The sequence below is a fragment of the Myotis daubentonii genome, chromosome 3 (genome assembly GCF_963259705.1).
Source record: "Myotis daubentonii chromosome 3, mMyoDau2.1, whole genome shotgun sequence".
Lineage (NCBI taxonomy): Eukaryota > Metazoa > Chordata > Mammalia > Chiroptera > Vespertilionidae > Myotis > Myotis daubentonii.
In genome coordinates, this window is record NC_081842.1 from 207,097,580 (window position 1) to 207,117,879 (window position 20,300).

Here is a 20,300-nt window from a genome sequence, read left to right on the forward strand (position 1 = left end):
TACGTGCCCATGTGTATTCCTGTATTTTGTTGCTGAACCGCCCTTAGGTTCATTATGACCTTCACATCTGAATACTTAAACCAGCATGGAAGTGTTTAAAGTTATCAGCAGCTTATACTAAATTTCCGTGTCATCTCAAAAACAGAAGAAAATATTTAATACAAATAAATTAGGATGATGAGTTCAACTAATAATCTTATCCTTGGCCGGGTGGCTCAGTCATTTAGAGAGTCATCCTATACACCAAAAGGTTGTGGATTCAATTCCTAGTCAGGGCACATACGAAGGTTGTGTGTTCGATCCCTGGTGGTAGGGGCACATACAAGAAGCAACAGATCAATGTTTCCTCTCTCTTTAAAATGAATAAACATATCCTCCAATGAGGATAAAAAAAAATAAATCTTGCCCTAGCTGGTTTGGCTTGGTGGATAGATTGTCGGCCTGCAGACTGAAGGGTCCCAGGTTCGATTCCGGTCAAGGGCATGTACCTTGGTAGCGGACACATCCCCAGTAGGGAGTGTGCAGGAGGCAGCTGATCGATGTTTCTCTCTCATCGATGTTTCTAACTTTCTATCTCTCCCTTCCTCTCTGTAAAAAAATCAATAAAATATATTTAAAAAATTAAAAATAATGAACTCTCTTTAAAAAAATCTTAAAGTTTTCCAGCATATCACAGGTCTTCTGATTTAAGGTCAGACATACCATTTTGCTTTTAAATGTTCTTTTTATAATGTCTTCTTAAAATAATCTTGGAGCTTACATGCAGTTGGAAGAATTATCTCATTCTTTTCTTTATTCAATTCTATGAGCCTGCTAAAAATGAGTCTCTACTTATTTTTTTTTAATGATATAGGAAGAAAAAGATTATCTTTTAAAAAATTCTGCATATATGCATACAAAGTCTTTGGTTGATCACCTCGACTTATTTTTGACATTGAATTTCAATGTTTACGGCAGGGGTCCTCAAACTATGGCCCGTGGGCCACATGCAAGTACAAATATTGTATTTGTTCCCGTTTTGTTTTTTTACTTCAAAATAAGATATGTGCAGTGTGCATAGGAATTTGTTCATAGTTTTTTTTTAAACTATAGTCCGGCCCTCCAACGGTCTGAGGGACAGTGAACTGGCCCCCTGTTAAAAAAGTTTGAGGACCCCTGGTTTAGGGGACTCATAAGTAGAGCACGAGTAATACTGTGGATCATTTCATTGCTTCCTTTGTTTTGAATCTTTATTATAGAGCAACGGAGGAACAAAAAGGCAAAAGATATCTCATCAAAATTACATTGCCTATCAGAAGCAAGTTATTCGACGGAGTATGCGGCATAGAAAAGTTCGTGGCGAGAAAGCACTTCTTGTTTCTGCTAATCAGACATTGAAAGAATTGAAAATTCAGGTGAGGACAGCATAACACCGATTATGTTGTGGACTAAAAGGACCTTCATTAATCCCTGCTTTCCACCCACGTAACTGGTTTTTTCTAGGTTGATCTCTAGTCATGTATTAAGCCACTGAGAAGGTTTTACTGATTTTGGAGTAATGCCTGCAGGACCTCAACATTAAAATAACTTATTCTTTAAAATGATCAGAAGATTTTAGAACAGACAAGCTTTCTATGAAGATGAAAGTGTTTTTGGATTCTGAAATTTGAACAAGTTCTGAGTAGCTTTCCAACGAGAAACATCGAGTGTCAGTTCGTTAACGTGTCGGGGTTGTTCCAGAATAATTGTTCTCTCACTTTATTGTGCTGTATGCTTTTCTTTGGCCACTTAATGGGCATCTGAGCCGATTATTACCAGGATCTTCTGTCAAATTTAAGGGGATGTAAAAGGCAGCTGCTTAATTGTTTATTGGATGAGTCCGAAATTCTTTTCATCATAATATTTTTGATGTCAGATAAGTCTGTTTGGTAGAATTTTAAAATTACCTTCACCTCTCTTCTCAGACTGGTGTTTTCATATTGTTTTGTAAAGGTCCATCTTACATCATTTCCTCTCTGTCCCCCTAAAAGCATGCATTGCTTTACAGATCAATTTAATGAATGCAATGTGGGCATTGTGAAAAGGCTTCGCGGAGTGTTAGTTCTTGGCGCTAATGCAGAGGGGCTGTAAGTGAGCGTGCCACTGGTACATCTCACCACGCAGGCAAAGAGGGCTGATAAGTTCAAGATGTCCAGGAAGAAAGTCTGGCCCCTGATCCGTTTCAGTCTCTGCTATATGTCCAAAAAGCTGACCAAATTTCCCTCGTTGCTGCTTTCATGTGGCATAGTCTAATGGTTATGCATCTTTCTTGTTGCTGATATTTATCATTGTGATTGAGACAAAAGTACAGGCTTCCTTTGAGGGTGTTATGTGTTCCAGATTGTCCGGGAACAGCGTTTCCCTCGGTTGAACCCATCGCTCTGGAAATAAACGTGTTGGCACAATATCTTCCCTCTGTTTATTGTACCTTTTCCATCTGAGAAAGCTTGCTTCTGTCACCGGCTTTCTGCCTGTCAGTGGTAAACCTCGAACATTCAAACCCTTTCTAGGACACAAAGAGCCCCTGTGGTGGAGGCATTTGAAAAGCCTGTGCTGCTTCTATTATGGACGGCCTTTTTTGAAGAATAAGTCAAAAAGTCAGCAGAAATCACCTGTCTAGGAGAGGAGTGTGTAACCTGCACCAATGGGTTATTAGAAGGCAGCAGCTGTTCAAGTGAACGTCCCGAAATGGCTCTGCTCAGACAGTTCCTTTACAGTGTCCTTCCTCTCATCTCCCACCTGCTCAGGCGCCGCTGTGATCTAAGCAGGGTCCAAACAAAGGGCAACGAGATGCCATTTCTCCTCGCTGCTCAGTGTGGCAGCTTTGAAAGCGTCGACTGGATGTGACCCTTTTACCGCAGCAGCCTGCGCAGCATCGGGGCTTGTGGTGGGCAAGCGGGTGATCCCCGCTTCGTGGTGGTGGTGGTTTTTTGAAAAGCATGTTTTTGCGTTTGATGGAGCCTTTCCTCCAGGGAATACTACAATTCCAAGTTAATAGGATGACAAGCTTTGTAAAACTCAATGGCTTAGCCTGGACATACCCATTTGCGGTTCTTTAAAACCTAAGGAAACTTGCTTTGCCAAATTACTAATTCATCCACCTATGATGCCATAAAGCAAATGAAGTATAATTTATTCATCTCCTTTCTCAAAGGATGCAGTGTTTTATTGTGTTATTTCATTTTCCCAAAAATAGGTTTTGAGTGGGTGGTATTGCCTGCCTTAGAAAGGAGGAAGTGTTGGCACAGGTTAAATGGCTGGCAGTGGAAGCCATTGCTCGTACATTTCCTTATTTTTATCTCTCTCTCTCTCTCTTTCTCTCTCTCTCTCTCTCTCTCTCACACACACACACACACACACACACACACACACACACACACACGCACACTAGCAAGCAGCAGGGAGCCACTCACCGTTAGGAAAACATTGTTCCCTAATTGCTCTATAGATCAGGAAAGCTGTATCTACTTGTTAAACACACTTATATAATATTAGTTCTGCTCAAGCGTTCTCCTAGTACTTACGGTTTATGAGTTATTGTACCAAAGGCCTCCATGTCTTTAATTAGCCTGTTCCCTTGTTCTAAAATCATTTTCTCCTCATTAGCACACACTTGTTCATTTTTCCCCGCACCTCTTCTACAAAACCTGTCCTGGCCTCCGGTTGTAGAGCTGGCTGTTCTCTCTTCCGTGTCCCCCTGGATCTCACCCGTCCCTCCCGCCCCCGCCCCCACATTGTTGCTCTCACCCTGTGAACTCCAGGGTGGCGTCAGTCACTTTCATCTTTCTTGCTCTTAGCACAGTATTTGACAGGTAGCTTCTTATTAAATGTTTCATTAGTTCTAGAGTGAATTTTAATGTCCTTGTCTGTCTGCTCGAATAATAAAGTCTGAGCATCGGCCCCTCACCGATGCTTGTGTCCAGGGGTACTTGTTGTCAGTCCACAGGGTGGGGCAAAGACCATCAGCATTCAGGGATATGAGCCAGCATTCCTCCAGCCGAGCAGCTGTGACATTTCCCACACTCGTTGTATGCGATGCCTCCCTGTAACTGGTCCTTCTCCACAGGTCCTGGGGCCTGTGTGCTGGGCTGGCTTTGGTAGAACTGTCCTGTCGATTCGTCTCCCTTCCCAGAAATAGGCTTATTGCTTCATAGGCGGTTCTTGATGATGTCAGTGCACCGTAGCCACCTGTCCCTGTTTGATCGATCCCTGCTCGCTTCTCGGGGGTTGATGTCCTTTTGAGAAGTCCCGTCGAGGTTCTTATTTGTCTGTGTGCCGTTATTAAGACCACTTTTGTGGTCCCAGCTGTCCCAGCATGGAAATCTCCTGGCCCCTGTTATACACACGGTTGGTTCAGGCTGCCTTGCTAGGCTCGTTTTGCCTTCCCATGTTCACAGGGTAGAGGAAGAGAGCGCATGGAAAGGTAGGATGGTTTTCCTCTACGTCATGGGTATAGGAGTAATGAAAAATATATGTAATAGAATGCGCTCAAGGAGGATGTAACTGAGTCAGGAAGCATAAGTACACACCGGGAAATAATAAAAATGAAGTTTCTCTGAGTTTGAAAATGTGTAAGTATTATACCTAGTAGTCTTTCTGAATGTACTTACTTTTTAACACTTGGCTAGAATTAGGGTCCTTACCCTTAAGGAATTCATATTTTGGTTCCTAGATGAAGGATCAGTCTAAGAATATGTGTCCCAAGGACTGAATTGTGTAGTCCAGGCTGCTTGCTAAAGGAATCAAAGCAGAAGGAAGGAGTCCAAATCGCCTGCTGGTTAATTTAAAGACTTGATGATTACAAGGCTGTGGGACTTGGACATGGTCACTTGGGCTGATGACAGTAGTGGCCCTGCCCAAGCCTCATGACCAGAGGAGCGGTCAGCCCAGCCCCACCTTCTGCTCCTTTGATTCCCTACCCTCGGAGGTGATAGGCGCAGGACTAAAGGATCTGTGGGTATAATTGTTCCTCTACCAGCCCTCCCAGGGGAGTTCCCAGATGTGTTGGGATTGTAGCCTCAGTAGGTAGGTAGCAAGTGGGCAGACTGCACACAGTAATGTCTTTTGTACTCGAGTTCTTTTATTTTTTAAGGAATCTATTTATTCATATGGGGTATAAGTCTCAGCATTTTGCTTTATACCAACTTTTTTTTTTCTCAGATCATGCATGCATTTTCAGTCGCTCCTTTTGACCAGAATCTCTCCATTGATGGAAAGATTTTAACTGATGACGGTGCCACCCTCGGCACCCTTGGAGTCATTCCGGAATCTGTCATTTTGTTAAAGGTAAGTGACGGTTTCTTACCTGAGGAATTCTAGAAGGCTTTTTCCTTCTCTTTTCTCTGGAGCTTTTTGATGATGCACACCCACGTGTGAACTGCTGCAGTGATGGTTACGGCTGCCCGCGTCCTCGGCAGGGTGTGGTAACAGGTGACAGCCATGAATTCGCGCTGGTGTCTCGGTTCGCCAGCTGTGGCCGAGCCGCAGAGACTTAGAGGAGGTCAGGGCATCATTGAAGTTTTCATAATTTTGTTAAAAATAATGGATCTAGATTGAGCCTCCTCCCTAACTTCTGATCCAGAATTAACGATACTTCTACTATTAAAGCATTCGCTCATTTCCTCCAGGCTCAAAGATAGCAGCCAGTCATGTTAGGAATCACACGGGCCCGAGGCTTAGCCACAACAGTCAAAATACTTTTGGTTGTCTTCATGGGATTCTTGTCCAGCTGATGGAAACTGGCTTTGGGTAGAATGGATGTAGGAGGTATGTTAGATAGTAGGGCTTCTGAGAAATTGTCAAAGAAAGTGAGTCATTGAACCAGCCTTATTTGCCCAATGATTCTCGTGTCTAGAGGTACCTACTCATCACTTTCATTTGCTTCTTTGTGTTTCTCTGTGGCCAGAAGCATCCCCACTGTGCTAAAATGTTCATAGGGTATTTGAACGGGACATAGATCATACCCAAGCACCTCAGTTCTGAGGAGATAAGCTGGGCCCTGGACATGATGGGGCAGACTCACATCTACCCCACACATACACACACGCTCACCTACCACCTACCCCTCCCGCTGTTCACGTTCTCCTTTCTGGGAACTGTAGGTTCTGTGGAAATACTTTGAAAACCTATTGAGTTGTTGAGTCCTAGGAGGCCTGTCTAAAATCCTAGAGACAGTGGGTTTGTACTTCTGATGGGCAGTTAGATTCTCCACTGGCCCCTGTCCTTCCAGCTAATCCCACCAGAAGCTCGGGCTCTGTGTTGGCTTCTGCCCTAAAAAGGATCAGGGTATTTTGTTCTTGTTAGTGAGGCAGGACAACAATGTATTTTTAACCTAGTTAGTATTTTTAGAGGACCAGTCTGACTTTTATTCCTGCCTAACTCGGCCACCACCAGCATGTGAATTCACATTAATTAAACCAGTTTAGTAACCTTGGTGTCTAAGCATCTCTACATCTTAGAGGTGTTTTTAGGAGCTGGAAAACATGCCACAAACAGTGTGCAGTTTTGTGGGTGATGAGTTTAGAGTAGACCCATTTCAGGCTGGCCACCCTTCGTTAATCCTCAACTTTGCCGGCTGTGGCTCGAACCCAGTTCTCTACTGGACAGTGTTTAGATTTGTGTCTTGTGGCCACACAGTAGTCAGCTCCTGGGCCAGACTTCCTCCTGGCTGCCTCTCCCTTGTGTTTTGAATTGTCTTCATTTGTTGTCTAGGCTGATGAACCAATTGCTGATTATGCTGCAATGGATGATGTCATGCAAGGTAAAGGCAAATTTATTGTAGGAATTTGTTAACTTGTTAGGAGGATGTGGAATTATAGATATTTAAGCTTTCATCTATAATACTATTAACCTTAAAAAAAGCGTCTACATGTTGTAAATGGAAAGCAGGGAGAAGAGTAGTAATTATTTAGCTGACCTGAAAAACACACATACAAAAACCCCGAAATAAATGTCAGCCTACAGATGGAAGAGGTCATCAGGAAGCAAAGCTAATTCAGATCAGGCACACAGGAATGGGAGGCCCCAGGTACCCCTGAAAGTGGGAGTGAGGTATGAGCCTAAAAACAGGAGACTGGCTGGAAAACTGTATAAGAAGCAGGTAGACACCTCACTTTCCCCCAGTTCCTCACAGCCCCTCGCTTTACATCATGTCCTCCTGCCTCTTCCCCCGGCACCTCAGATGGGCAGTTAGAGTATGTGTCTCAGCTCACTGAAGAAGTTAAACTAGAAGGTGAGGCCGAGGCCTGTTCCTTTCCAGCGCACACCCAGCGTGGGTAGGAGCCGCGGGATGCAGGCTTTGGGGAAGTGGAAGCGATAGCCGACTGTCCTGAGGCTCACAGGTCTTTAAGAGTTTGCCCTTGAGTTGGAGATGGTATAGAGAAGATGAAACACATAAATAGTGCAGAGCTACCAACTCAGAAAACCGTAAAAACCATACCAGACAAGCAGTGTAGCCACAGTACACCAAAGGGTTCAACTGTGAGCAGTATTAATAAAATTTTAAAAATAATGTGAACGCTGGAGATCAGCCTAACAACAAAGGATCACAGTGTCAGGAGGAAGTGTAGCTGGTCTCATTACTTGAGGAATTGTCTAAAATAGTGGAATAGCAATATAAGCATGTTATTTAGAAAAAAAGAGATTGCACACCATAAGAAATGGCTGCAAGAGTCAAAAGTGGTTCCTTCTGGCATGTGGGGATTGGGGGGGGGGGGGGCAGCTCCCGAGGTCAGCCCCGGGGTTGTCTCCGGGCTTCCCTGGAGCCGCGCAGAATGTAAAAACGAAGAATGTCATCTGATAATTATCGCCCATAACTTCCAAAGTAATGATTATGGGTGAAGTAATTAAAAGTTATTTTAAACCTCATCTTGGGCATTGACATGATCTTGTTACTTACTATCTGTCACGACAGTCTTTCTAATTTGGATTTTTCCCCCCGCCAGTGTGTATGCCAGAAGAAGGGTTTAAAGGTAAGTTACATTTGTCATGTTCTGTTCGTGAATGTCAGAGTCATACTGTAATTTTCTATTAAAGTGAAGGCTATAATTTGATTTTAAAATTTAATTCCATCTGAGTCTCATGACTGAAATTAATTTTAGTTAAATGCATTTTTTATTCGAGCTTCTTCGTTATCCTTTTCAGCACTCGGGCCTCCAGTGGGGCCTGTGTGGTCGCAATATCTACTGCCACATGTCCATTCTGCTTTCTCTTGTTTGGCGGGGGTGGGGGGAGGTTGGGTAATTAGCTAGTGGCATTTCGAGGTTTATATTTAACCTGTTTCCAGTTCACCCTGTCAGTCCCATCTTCGAGCAAAACAGTTTGTGTGCAACTGATAAGAATTGGAGGAGAAGAATTTGCTGAACTATATGAGGTTCAGTGAAAAGGTTTCATTAATCTATTTAGAATGAAGGCATGTCTTGGGTTATTACTTTAGACGGAAACACAGCAGTGCCTTGTACTATATCTTGGCTGCTACAGTTGTGCACACCAATGTCATTCACTAATCCACCAAGTGCGGACCTTTGGCATTTACTGTTGCCATTTTAACTGGTGGTGGCCGGCTCCAGAGGTCCAGGCAGGTTGTGATTTTGCCCAGGAGTTGTTTGAATCAGATGTCAGGGCTGCCTTTGCTAAAGGAAATGAGTGAAGGAGCCACTGGCCCGTGGAAAGCCTTCCTCCCAGTGCCCCTTTGTTGTCTGCGCATCACGACTGCAAAGAAACCCCTGTTGTCACAACCAAAGCAAAGCAAAGCAAAAAAAAAAAAAGAAAGAAAAAAAAATTTTAATGAACAATGGCCATCTGATGAAAGTGTCAGTCAAATCTCACTAACTGCATGAAGACAACACATGGCTTTGAACAGAAATGGGATTTAGCTGAAAACCTGCATTTGGCTGATTTTTACAAAGTATATATATAGCCCTAGCCGGTTTGGCTCAGTGGATAGAGTGTCGGCCTGCGGACTGAGGGGTCCAGGTTCAATTCCAGTCAAGGGCATGTACCTTGGTTGCAGGCACATCCCCAGTTGGAGGTGTGCAGGAGGTAGCTAATCGATGTTTCTCTCTCATCAATGTTTCTAGCTCACTATCCCTCTCCCTTCCTCTCTGTAAAAAAACCAATAAAATATATTTAAAAATATATATATATATATATTTCAGAGAGGAAGGGAGAGGGAGAGAGAGAGAGAGAGAGAGAAACATCAGTGATGAGAGAGAATCATTGATCAGCTGCCTCCTGCCTGCTCCCTACTGGGGATCGAGCCCGCAACCCGGGCATGTGCCCTTGACCAGAATCGAACTCAGGACCCTTCATTCCGCAGGCCGACACTCTATCCACTGAGCCAAACCAGCCATGGCGTGGCTGCTATTTTTTCCTGCCCTTCAGCGCCAAGGGGCTGCTGCACTCATTCATTAAGGTGGATAGTCCCTGGGATAGTGTGTTCTGGGCGAGTGGAATGCATGGACTCTGAATTTTTGGTTCATAACTATACCTCCACGTGTTTCTTTTCCCAGGTACTGGTCTCCTTGGACATTAATCTTTTGGACCTTTCCTGACTGCTAAGAAGTGACCAGAAGGGAAGAGGAGTTTGACATGTTAGGGCATTAAAGAAAAGCTGGATTTAAGAATTGAATCATTACGTGACTCTTCCAAAAGGCAGAAAACCATTCAAAAGTGACCGTCCCAAATGCCTTGTGTCAAATAAAGCCGATTGCACTGAAGGGCCTCAGACTTGAAGGAAATGTTTCAGGTTTTCTATTTAAGGGGTGGGGGTGGGGGAAAGGCGAATAAAGATCAAACCAGGTTAGTAGCAGTAACAGTAAATCATGTTTACATATGAGATTTATAATCACGGGAGGGAATGAAGTTCTGTTCTATTTCCTTGCTCGAGTTTCATGCCAGATGCATTGGTCCATAAGGGATTTGTGTCACAGTCAATGGGACGACATTCTGCTCTGAGCTACAAGTAACTCTTTAGAAACGTAATCTGCTTACCAGTACCTGTCTTTGATTCATATTTTACTTTCAATAAAGCATGAAAGTGAAGAACTTGCCATAATTGTGGGAAAGTGTCTTCAGATTAGACTCCTCTCCGCGCCCGCCTCACACGCTGCCCGGCGGTCTGTCTCTTAGTGTTGGGCACAGGAGGGGGCACCTGTGTGTCTCCTGCAGTGACCAAGGGACTCTGCCTCCTTTTTGGCTTCAAAGGCTTTTTGCTTTCAAGCCTTTCGGAAAGGACGACGAATGTTAAAACATGTGGTAACGTCTTCCTCCACTTCTGCTGTTACTCAGAAGCAGAAAGTCGGACCCGCCTGGCGCTATTGAACAATCCGGCCTCAGAAGAGCGGAGTGGACTGAAGTTCGTGTGGACAGGCTTTCGTAAAATGTCTTCCTGTCTCTCAAGTCCACCATCCCTTGCATCTCACCTCTCTTTTTGAAAACATTCTTCCGGAATGGCCAGAAAGGATCTTTACATCACTTTGTTTAAAAAGGGGGGGAAAGTGGCCATTTTATCCAATTCAGGATTATCGTTATGAGCAACATACAACTGAAGCAATATTCCTAAGAACATTGAAGGACTTTTAAATAGAGTTTACGACTGGCGTTTGTTTCGCTGTTTCCTCTGCTGAGTGTGTGTGTACATCTCTGGGGCAGAGGTGCAGACGCGGACGTCTCTTTTGCTAACGTTTTCCTTTAGCTCTACGTTTGTGCTAGGTTTCCCGCTCCCCCGTTTCTAAACATTTAAACTCAAATAACGGAGGGGAGGCAGGTTTCAATTGGAGGGCTAGTCACCCTGGCAGCATCCCTTTTGAATAGCTCTTTTTATCAGAATAACCATGGCTTTTGGGCAAAATTATAGCTTCCCTCTGTGTTTGCAATGTCTTCAGTCTTTGCCCCCTGAGGACACTGGGTTTGTTTAGTGAGCCTGTGTGGGAGAGAGCGGCACACAGGACCCTCAAGCCATCCTAGAAACCGGTAGTTCCCACCTTCGGTCAGCACAGGGAAAGGACTCAGTTAAGATCACAGATAGCTGATCATCTTTTAAAAAATATATTTTTATTGATTTCAGAGAGGGAAAGAGAAACATGAATGATAAGAGAGAAACACTGGTCAGCTGCCTCCTGTACGCCCCACACAGGATCGAGCTTGCAACCCTGGCATGTGCCTTGGGAATCAGAATCGTGACTGGGTCTATAGGTCACTGCTCAACCACTGTCCCACGGCAGCCGGGTCTGATCCTCATTTTTAGATCTCGCTCTTTTATTTTGCTCCAAATGGAGCTGGCGCATAAGAGTGATAACATGCCAAGCAACTTACTCTTTCCCAAGGCAAAGGCTTGTGCAGAGGTTTGTCTAGTGCTAGAGGCAGCAGCTGCCTTTTCCCTGCTCAGCAGCTGTTTGCCAGAGACGTTCTTCCCGGGGATTGACACCAACCTGTCAGTAGCTCCCCGAAATCCGATCTGTTTCTCCCAGTCTGCTGTCAGTAGTTTTAAAGCCTTTTTCGTGTCTTCCGGCTGATGATCCAGTCTCAGTACTGGCTCCTTTAATGACACTCCCCAGGGCTGGGAGTCAGGTGGGCCCAGTGAGTAGGTGATGCTCCCCGAGCCTGTGGGATCCCCAGCAGTGGTTTCCTTGTTCCATCAGCGCTGCTCAGATGTCAGCTGTGGCCCCACAGCAGCACGAAGCTGTTAGGAATGTAGGAACCTGGGCCCGAGACCCACTGAGTTGGAATCTGCTTCCACGGGCTGCTCTCCTGTGCTGTTGGGAGTGGAGAAGCCTTGGGCTGGGACCTCTTTCCCACCCACAGTAGTGCCCTTGCAGCGCCACCCTCACCACTTTGTATGGGAAAAGCAGGGCCACGCTGTAACCTAAAGCCCAATTCTTGCTTTGTAGTGACAAATAGATGGAGACCAATTGGCTGTGACCACATCTTAGTGCAGAGACTTCCCATTGGGTTTTCAATGTGCACGTGACCCTTTTTATGATGTTAGGCCCGTCTTCTTCGGTAGAAGGTTTCTAAAGCTGGAGTCCTCCTCCCGCCGCCCTTACACTGTTGACCATTCCTCAGTCCCAAACTGAGGCGTGCAACATCTTACCTGAAATGTAGGTTGCCATTTGGACATCTTCATTCCCCGAGGGAATAAGTATCCTCCTGTGTATTAATGGACTTTGTTGTTTGGAATTACTGTTATCTTTCTGCCAAATTAAAAAGAAATAACTGTCCTTTTATTTCTATGGAATCATCGTCCAGATGAGTTTTTGTTGTTGTTCCTGTAAGCGTCCCGTTGGTCAGTCTGTGTTGTCAGACGCTGGTTGATATTTGAAGCTAATGCTGGGGTGGAAGAGCCCGTGTTAAATACCCAGGTCGCTGATGTGACCGCTGGAGTGAAATGGGCATTAGAGCCCGTCTTTCCTGTTACAGGATCAGGGAGGAGCACCTCCTCTCTCCCTGGCATCTGACTGCGGCCTGTTCAGTGTTGCAGGGGACTGGGAGCAGAGTTCAGTCGGGTGAAAAGCCAGTGTTTTCGATGTTAGGTTCTCACCCCACGCACTTAGCACCTCAGCCCCGACACCCCTTCCCACAAGGCACAGGTTTTATCACCTGCATTTCTGATCCTTGAGACTAGGCGTTTACCACCCCCAACACCTTATTTTATGGACACCAATATTAACTGGGGATTTGATTGTCAACATTGGAATCCTTTATTCATTAAAATAAAATTAGCAGCACTTACAAAACACTGCCCCTTCGACATATTTCACTGAATGAACAGCCTCGTGCCAAGTCCTGAGTGTGGGAATGTCTATAGGGAGACAGAAAACTACCTCCTCTCACATCCCGAGCCTTGGGGTTTTTTCAAGCCTGGCTGTTTAGTTCATTGGGCTCGGGAGCCTGCGAGCTGTTCCAGGCAGCGCACACGTGCGTAGGCAAGTGCTGAAAGGGCAGATTTGAGAAGTTGGGTCTCCAGTGTTCCAAATAATCTCACCATTTACCTTATGACAGAAAAGTTCCTTTGCTTTGTCCTAGTTTTCTTAGTTCGTAGAACAAGGCAAAATATGCTGCCTTGTTTACCCTCCACACTGAAGCTAAGCAGTAATATTGTTGGGGTAAAAGACTTGGGGGTTACTCTTTGTAATCAGATTCTAACTTTTGTGAGAAAATGCTGTGGAGTCCTCTGCAAGACTTCAAAAAGAATGAACAAAGCCAAGCTACCTGGAACCCCTGCCCTGGTGGCCCTTGGGAGCTGAAATGACTGGAAAGGTGTCTGATCATCCTGTGACAAATGTTTCTTCTTGTCCCATAAGGAGCACGAAGCTAATGGTCAAACACAAGCCTCCTTGGTCATTGAAAGATACTCAAGACACATTTAGAAAGTGCTTTGGAGATGTCTGTCTGTGGTGGGCAGGTCCTTTCCCAGAGGGGCAGCTTCCCGTGTTTTGACGGCCATTGCCAAGAACATCAGGAACGGGCCGCGCAGGCACCAGGCTGCTTCCATGGCCTCAGCATCATGCTTTTCATTCTTATTTACCTCTTGAGACATGAATAATGTTCCTGACTAGAGTACACAGAACAGGTATTTCTTGTGCTTTCCCCCAACAAATAAACCACAGAAACAGGTTTTTTTTTTTTTTAAATCAAATTAATACAGCATACTGCTAACCATATATCAAATTTTTTTAAAAAGTTGAATTTAGAGAGAGGGGTGTGGGGGAGAGAGAAACACTGACTTTTTTATACATTCATCAGTTGTTTCCTGTATGCGCCCTGACTGGGGATCGAACCCACAACCCTGGCATATCAGGATGATGATGCTCTAACGAACTGAGCCGCCCGGCCAGGGCCTATCACTTTTTAAAATGCATGTTTCGGACAAGTGGGTGATACTTCTTCATGTGGTGAGGTTCCTGAGCCCCATCACATTTTGGGAAGAAGGAGGTTGCAGAGTTTGTCCTGTGACTTGTCGAGGAGGGCATGATCTCTTCTGGCTGACCTTGGTCCGCTCTTTGAATTGGGACCTGCACACACTCATTACTGGACCGAGCTTTTGTCATGCCCCAGCAGAAGCGAGACCATGATCCCCGAGGAAGGGGGTCCTGCTGTCAAGTGGCCCTCATCCCACAAGCACAGGTGGCATGTGGGCTCCCCACACAGCCTCACACTTTCTTATCCATGAGGCTCTGAATCCTCCGTGAAGTCCATCCTAGGAGCTTGTCCAACATAACTGCCGCGTCGATCTCAGATAGAGGGCCTCGTCTGTTTTGCCCCAACATGCTGAAAGAAAACAGGAAAAAGCACCCTGCTTTCAAGGACTTGGCTAAGACCACGGAGGCCAGGCCCTTTGAAGTGGAACTGCTCTCCGTCAGGAAGGGAGCCAGCCTTATGACAGCAGCTGGAATGGCAGCTGGAATCCCAGATCTGCTGTCAGCAGGCCAGCCCTGGGCCACAGGAAGTGGGGACACGCCCCAGGGGAGACAGAAGGCCTGGGCTTTCTGTCTAGGGTTGAGTGGTTGCCAGCCGGCACGCTGGCCTTTGCGCACTTGTATCTTGGCTCCCCTGACCCCTCCCTTCCCCCCAGCTTCCCCTGACAGCCCCCCCCCCCCCCGAGTTCTCTGCTGTATTTGTATTTGTAACCTAGGGAACACTAACCGGCTACCCGCTCTTTAAGATCCTGGACAAGTGTATTTCCCTTTGGGCCGCAGTGTTCTCTAAAAGGAAGTTGGATGTGTGGAAGTTAAACATGAACTAGGTGGCAGGAGACAGTGGGGCCTCAGCTCCTCAGCTCCACTCCCACACCCACCCACTGCCTTGAAGCTCCAGGGAGTGCATTTGGAAAGTCTCCCAACTGGATGGCCCCTGGGGACTTCTCTTCATCGGCCGTGAGTCGTTTCTGTGTTGGCTTATGTCTGGGCTTTTCGCTGCATCTTCTTGAAGCCGTAGCAGGCACTGACTTGGGGTGAGAGGCTCCAAGCGGTGCTAGACTGTTTAGAATTCTGGGACTAGAGTGAACTGTTTATTCTTTTGTCTTTGTGGGAGCCAGAGTTAGGGCTGGCCCGGATCTTCTGTCTGCCCCTAAAACCACTCGGATCCCAGAAATGAATCAACCTAATTATTAGACTGTTCTTGTGCCCGAGGGCAGGGGCTCAGCCGTCTTCCTCAGCACATCCCACCGTGAGCCACATGACATGTTCTCAGCCAGGAAGATGAATGATCCCTTCAGGGTCCACTAGACACTCTTTCTGTGGCAGCAAGGCCTCTGGGAGAGAGCTTCTATTGCTTCGGTATAATCAGAGCTGGCCCCACTTCTGGGCTTATCTCTTTCACCCTCTAGCTGTGTTCACATTCCTGATCCAGACTTCCCCAAGAGTGCCCCCCCCCCCCCGAGTTGCATCCTCTGTCCTGTCTCCAGCATCAGCGGGGCAGCCAGACGCAAGGCCCAGGGTCCCTCCCTGAAGGATGTGCCCTGGTGCCAACTCTCACTCCTCATCCTGTCTTATGCTCACTGGAGTGGCACTGCCTTCTCCCAGTCAGCCAGCCCTGCAGACAGCACCCCCCCACACCCTTACCAGCCCCCCACTAGATCTTACTGCTGCACAGACAACACACCTTGGGGACCCACCGCGCTTGCGTTTTCTCCGCTTGCCTTTCCTGCTGGGCAGTCTCTAGTCTAGCCCAGTGGTTCTCAACCTTCTGGCCCTTTAAATACAGTTCCTCGTGTTGTGACCCAACCATAAAATTATTTTCGTTGCTACTTCATAACTGTCATGTTGCTACTGTTATGAATCGTCATGTACATATCTGATATGCAGGATGGTCTTAGGCGACCCCTGTGAAAGGGTCGTTCGACCGCCAAAGGGGTCGCGACCCACAGGTTGAGAACCGCTGCTCTAGCCCCACCTTTCTCCCCTTTGATCCAGCCAGGGAGGGGTGGGCATCGAGGGGATAGTTATTTCCAAGAGGCCTCGTTCCCACTGTAGGACTCCATCGTGCATTATTCCGAGTTTATTGTGCCACCCACATTTTCACTCTCCAGTCTTCTTAGATGTCAGCTATTCCGAAGCCAGCTTTCATGTCGAGTACTTGGGAGAGCAGGGGTAGTGGCTAGGTCACAGCGTACTAGTATTAAGCGAGAAAGAAAAGGCTTGTGCCAGGAGGCAGCCATGCGTGACTGGTCAGCCCTGAGTGGTTTGGATTGAAATAGGGCAGAGAAAGCAAAGCTGCGAGGCCTTTGTCCAGTCTTCCCTGCCATACCCAGGCTCCGTGCCAGGCTCCGTGCCCAGCCCCCTACAGCACAGCACATGTTGCCTTCTCCCCAGGGGCCCTGGCAGTCTCAGAATGCTGCCCCCACCCCAGGACCGGCAGGAGATTAGAAGGCTCTTGCACTGAGGTTTTCTGTAAAGAGGAAAATGCTGTAATTGAAAAGCTCCTTGATTATAAAGAAGAAACAGAGAGGCCTGGCACAGAAGAGCTTTCGTTCGTTGGCCTGCTCAGCCAGGGTTGGACACGTTTAGTCCCTAGTCCCCCGGTGCCAACAGGACCTCAGGCCCTTGGGGAATCTTGGCGTCTGCCGGGTCCAAACCATGAAAGGTCACAGCTGCAACTCCTCAGTGAGTGCATTTCCACATCCCCACGGCCTCTGTCTGCCCCTCGCTCCTGCTCAGGTGGGGCACCTCCATCTCTGCTCACAGTCTGCAACGGTACCTTCAGCATTGCCTTCCTGGCCGGAAGTGGGAGTCTCAGCATGGAGGGGGGCGTCTCCTTGGAGAAGTTGTTGGAGAAGCAGGAAGAGGCACTGGGATTGTGACCAGAATTAAGGATCCATCTGGCCAAGCGTGTAAAAAAAAAAAAAAGCCAAAGGATATTGAGATATGCTTCAGAGGGCCCCGGAATTCGTATGCCCTCCCTGAGCTGTGTGAGCCCAGCCCCAGGTCTGTAGGCTTTCAGCGGGCCCTTCCCCAACAGGCTCTGTTTGCACCAAGCATCTTCCAGAGCCAGTGTCCTGCGGGACATACCTGGCTGGGGCGATGGCTGCCCCGGGAAATCCCTTCTGCACCATCTCCAGCAGTGCCTGGGCCAGGCTGGCTCAACTTCTTTTCCCTCTTATTACTACTCCGAACCAGCTCTGCAGCCATGGTGCTTGCTGAGAAGGGTCCGGGAGCCAGGCCCAGGGCACACGCCAGGCAGGAAATCAAAGGGCCTCCAGGGGTGGGAGTGGTTTGCAGGTGATGCTCCAGGAGTCCTTGGACTTCACCTGCCCTGAACTTCACCTTTTTCCAACCAGCCCGACTCAGAGTGTCTGTGGCCCCATAGCACCAGCAACACTGCACGGCTTTATCAGAAATGCCGGAACTCAGGCCCCAGGCCCCCTGAATCGGGACTTGCGTTGGGATCAGGCCACTCCTAGAAGTCTGAGAGGCCCTAGGCTGGGCCCCTTTTCTCATCCATGGCTTGGGGGAGCTTGTGGAGGGGAACCCGACAGAGAGGGACTAGAAAGTAAGTGCCAGCTCCACGTCCCTTCTGTCTTTTCACATTTGCTGGAGGGTGGGATGAGGAGGAGGCATGTCCTGTTACTCCCTCTTAATTCTCATCTCTTGGTGGGGGTGAGATTCTTGGGGAGAAACAGCTGCGGTGGGACTGAGCACGCCACCCTGCATGTCTCAGATCCTCCAGAGGCTGATGTCAGGGTTGCTGAGGGCCCAGATCTTTTTCTTAATGAAATGCGGTCCCTGTGGCTGGGAAGACAGAGGGGGAGGTGGACTGGACAGTCATTTGTTAAGTACACAGCAGGTGCTCAGTAAACACGTAGATAAACGAAGACTTGAGTCCTCCCTAAGCCCTACCTGTGAAGGGGGCCTGTGGACTGGCTCACCGTGGAGGGGCCTGTCTGCTTGACCTACTAATCATAAATGGTTGATGGAACGGAGGTTTGTCTCTACCCCTTTTTGACCTCAGTTTCCCCTAGCGAGATTCAGAGGTCGCAAAGGTCCCCTCTAACCATGTTCTGACCCAGGCATGATCTTGGGGCCACCAAGCATGCCCTCGCCCACTGTCCCCCACAGCTCTGGCCTTGCAGATACACGGACTGTTTCCTTGATTCATCGAGGGCTGCCCCTTGGAGGGGAGCCCATGGAGACAGAGAGGTGGGGAGTGGGGCCCAGGAGCCACAGTGTCAGCTTGGCTGCTACTGCTGCTCACTTGCACGTGACCTTGGCCACGTCTCTTCCCCTCTGTGGGCCCAGAGGTCGGACTAAGGTGATCCCTGGGACCCCTTGCTGCCTGGGTTTTCAACTCTTGTCCTGACCCCACCTTTCTCCTCCCGGTTAGGTGGGGAGTGGGGAGCGAGCTGCCAGCCCAGGGAGGATGTCAGAGCCGCTGACCTCCTGGGGGGCGTCAGCGAGCCCCCTGGCCCAGCTCGCCCCGCGCCTCTCCCCGGAGCCCAGGGGGCCTGCGGCGTCTCGCCCACCTTTCCTGTCGCCCCGACTTGCCCAGAAGATGTTTCTCTGCCCCGAGCACAGGCTGGCGCGCTGGCTGCTGCGGGGCCCGGCCAGTCCAGCCGGGTACCCTGGAGCCAGTCCTCGCCCTCCCCGGTTCTCAGTTTCCCCACCTGTGCGAGGGGCCCGCGCCGCCCAGGGACCTGTTGTGCGCGCGGCGGGTGGGGGCGCGGGCCGCTCCCGCGCGTGGCCGGGCTCCGCAGTGAGGGGGGGCCGGCGGGGAGGGCGCGCTCGGCGGTCACGTGACGCCCCCCTCCCCGAACTGCGGCGGCGGCGGCGGCGAACGGAGCCGCGTCCCAGCAGAGCTGCAGCGGCCGCCGCGGGCGCCGCATCCCGAGCGCAGGACCCCGGCCCGCGGTGAGTCCGCCCCGCCCGGGCGCCGCCCTGGGAAGGGAAGGGAAGGGCAGGGAAGGCGCGGAGGCGCCGAGGGGGCCGGCGGGGACGCGGTCCCGGGGGTGGGCCGGCCGGGTGCCGGCTGTGCTTGGCGCGGCTGCAGGCGGGAGTGAGGGGCCAGGCCTGGGCTGAGCCAGCGAGCCCCCCGCCCGCGGGGTGGGGCCAGGCCGCCGTTGGGGGGCTCGGGTCCCACCCGCCGGCGTGGGTGGGGGCACCTCCTGTTCCCCGCTAGGAGGGGCGCCGCGGGTTCAGAGGAGGGGACTAGGAGAGGGCAGACATGGGCGCGTTCCCTGGGTCCCTGCGTCCCTGGGTCCCTGGGTCCCCGGGGCCGGGGGGCTAACATCACCCAGGACCAGGCGCACGGTTCCCAGAGGAAAGTGGGGGCCCCAGCTCCACCGCCCCCGAGCTCAGAGGCTGGTGATGCCCTTGCGTCCTCAGGACGGAGCGCGTTCCCCGCCTCCTGTCCCTGACCCGCCACCCAGCAGGACACGCGCATCACGCAGTCGGGCGTCCCCTGGTCGCTTTGCCGGCTCCGCAGGATCTGAGGACTCGGTGGGAGTCCACAGGGCGGTCCCCGCGCCCCGCAGGCGCCCTGGTGCCCGTGGTGGGGCGCCTGGGCTGGGGAAGACACACACACACACACACACACACACACACACACACACAACTAGCTCCCTCCAGGATCTCAGACCCTGACCTGTGCGTGACCCCCAAGTTCCTGGGGGTCATACACAGGCCTAGGGTGAAACCCACCCTCACACAGGGCACCTGGGCATCTGTCTCCTGGCTCCATTCCCCTCCCTCACCAAAGCCAGCGGCCAGCAGGAGGGCACTGAGGGAAGCCGGGTCAGGACGGCGCCAGCCGGGAGCAAGGAGAGGGGACATGAAGCAAGGAGGCGTCTGCCCCTCCCAGAAGGGAGCTGGGGTCCCTCCTTCCCCAGGTGTTTGAGGGAAGAGATGAGGATGGGGAACAGCCCTGAGTTTTCTAGCAAATGCGAAGGAACTCAGTCAAAGGTACCCCTGAAGGGCATCGAGGCCTGGCACAGTGGCGGAGGGCAGCAGCTGGGTGGGGGAGGTGGTGGTCATGCCCAGCTGGCCCCTTCTCCTCTGTCCAGGGCCTCAGCCTTGCTCTGAGACCCCTGGCAGTTAGAGGGTCTGGCAAGGGGAGGGGGCAACTTAAGGGCCTGGGAGAGAATTCCAGAGTAATGATTAATCCTCAAGTGGCAGGAGCACCTTCCTGACCCACAGCGAGGTTCCAAGGCAGGGGCTCACGTCCCCATTGCTCAGATAAGGAAACAGAGGCTCGGAGAGACTAAATACACTGCCCAAGGTCACAGAGTCGCCCTCTGCCTGATCCAGGTGGATCCTGCAGCGGCGGGTGCAGGAAAGGTCATTGACGGGTTG

At 49.6% G+C, this 20,300-nt stretch overlaps 1 protein-coding gene across 6 annotated transcripts in view; it reads left to right on the forward strand.

Moving 5' to 3' along the window:
* USP48 (ubiquitin specific peptidase 48) overlaps window positions 1–12,261 on the forward strand; it is a 67,338-nt gene extending 55,077 nt beyond the window's left edge. For all 6 annotated transcript variants that reach the window (XM_059690936.1, XM_059690937.1, XM_059690933.1 and 3 more), the window contains 5 exons: window positions 1,239–1,394; window positions 5,179–5,304; window positions 6,730–6,778; window positions 7,962–7,988; window positions 9,528–12,261. In XM_059690936.1, the coding sequence (XP_059546919.1) occupies window positions 1,239–1,394; window positions 5,179–5,304; window positions 6,730–6,778; window positions 7,962–7,988; window positions 9,528–9,550 (381 nt within the window). In that variant the 3' untranslated portion in view covers window positions 9,551–12,261. The remainder of the gene's footprint in view (window positions 1–1,238; window positions 1,395–5,178; window positions 5,305–6,729; window positions 6,779–7,961; window positions 7,989–9,527) is intronic.
* Window positions 12,262–20,300: the final 8,039 nt, after the last annotated feature.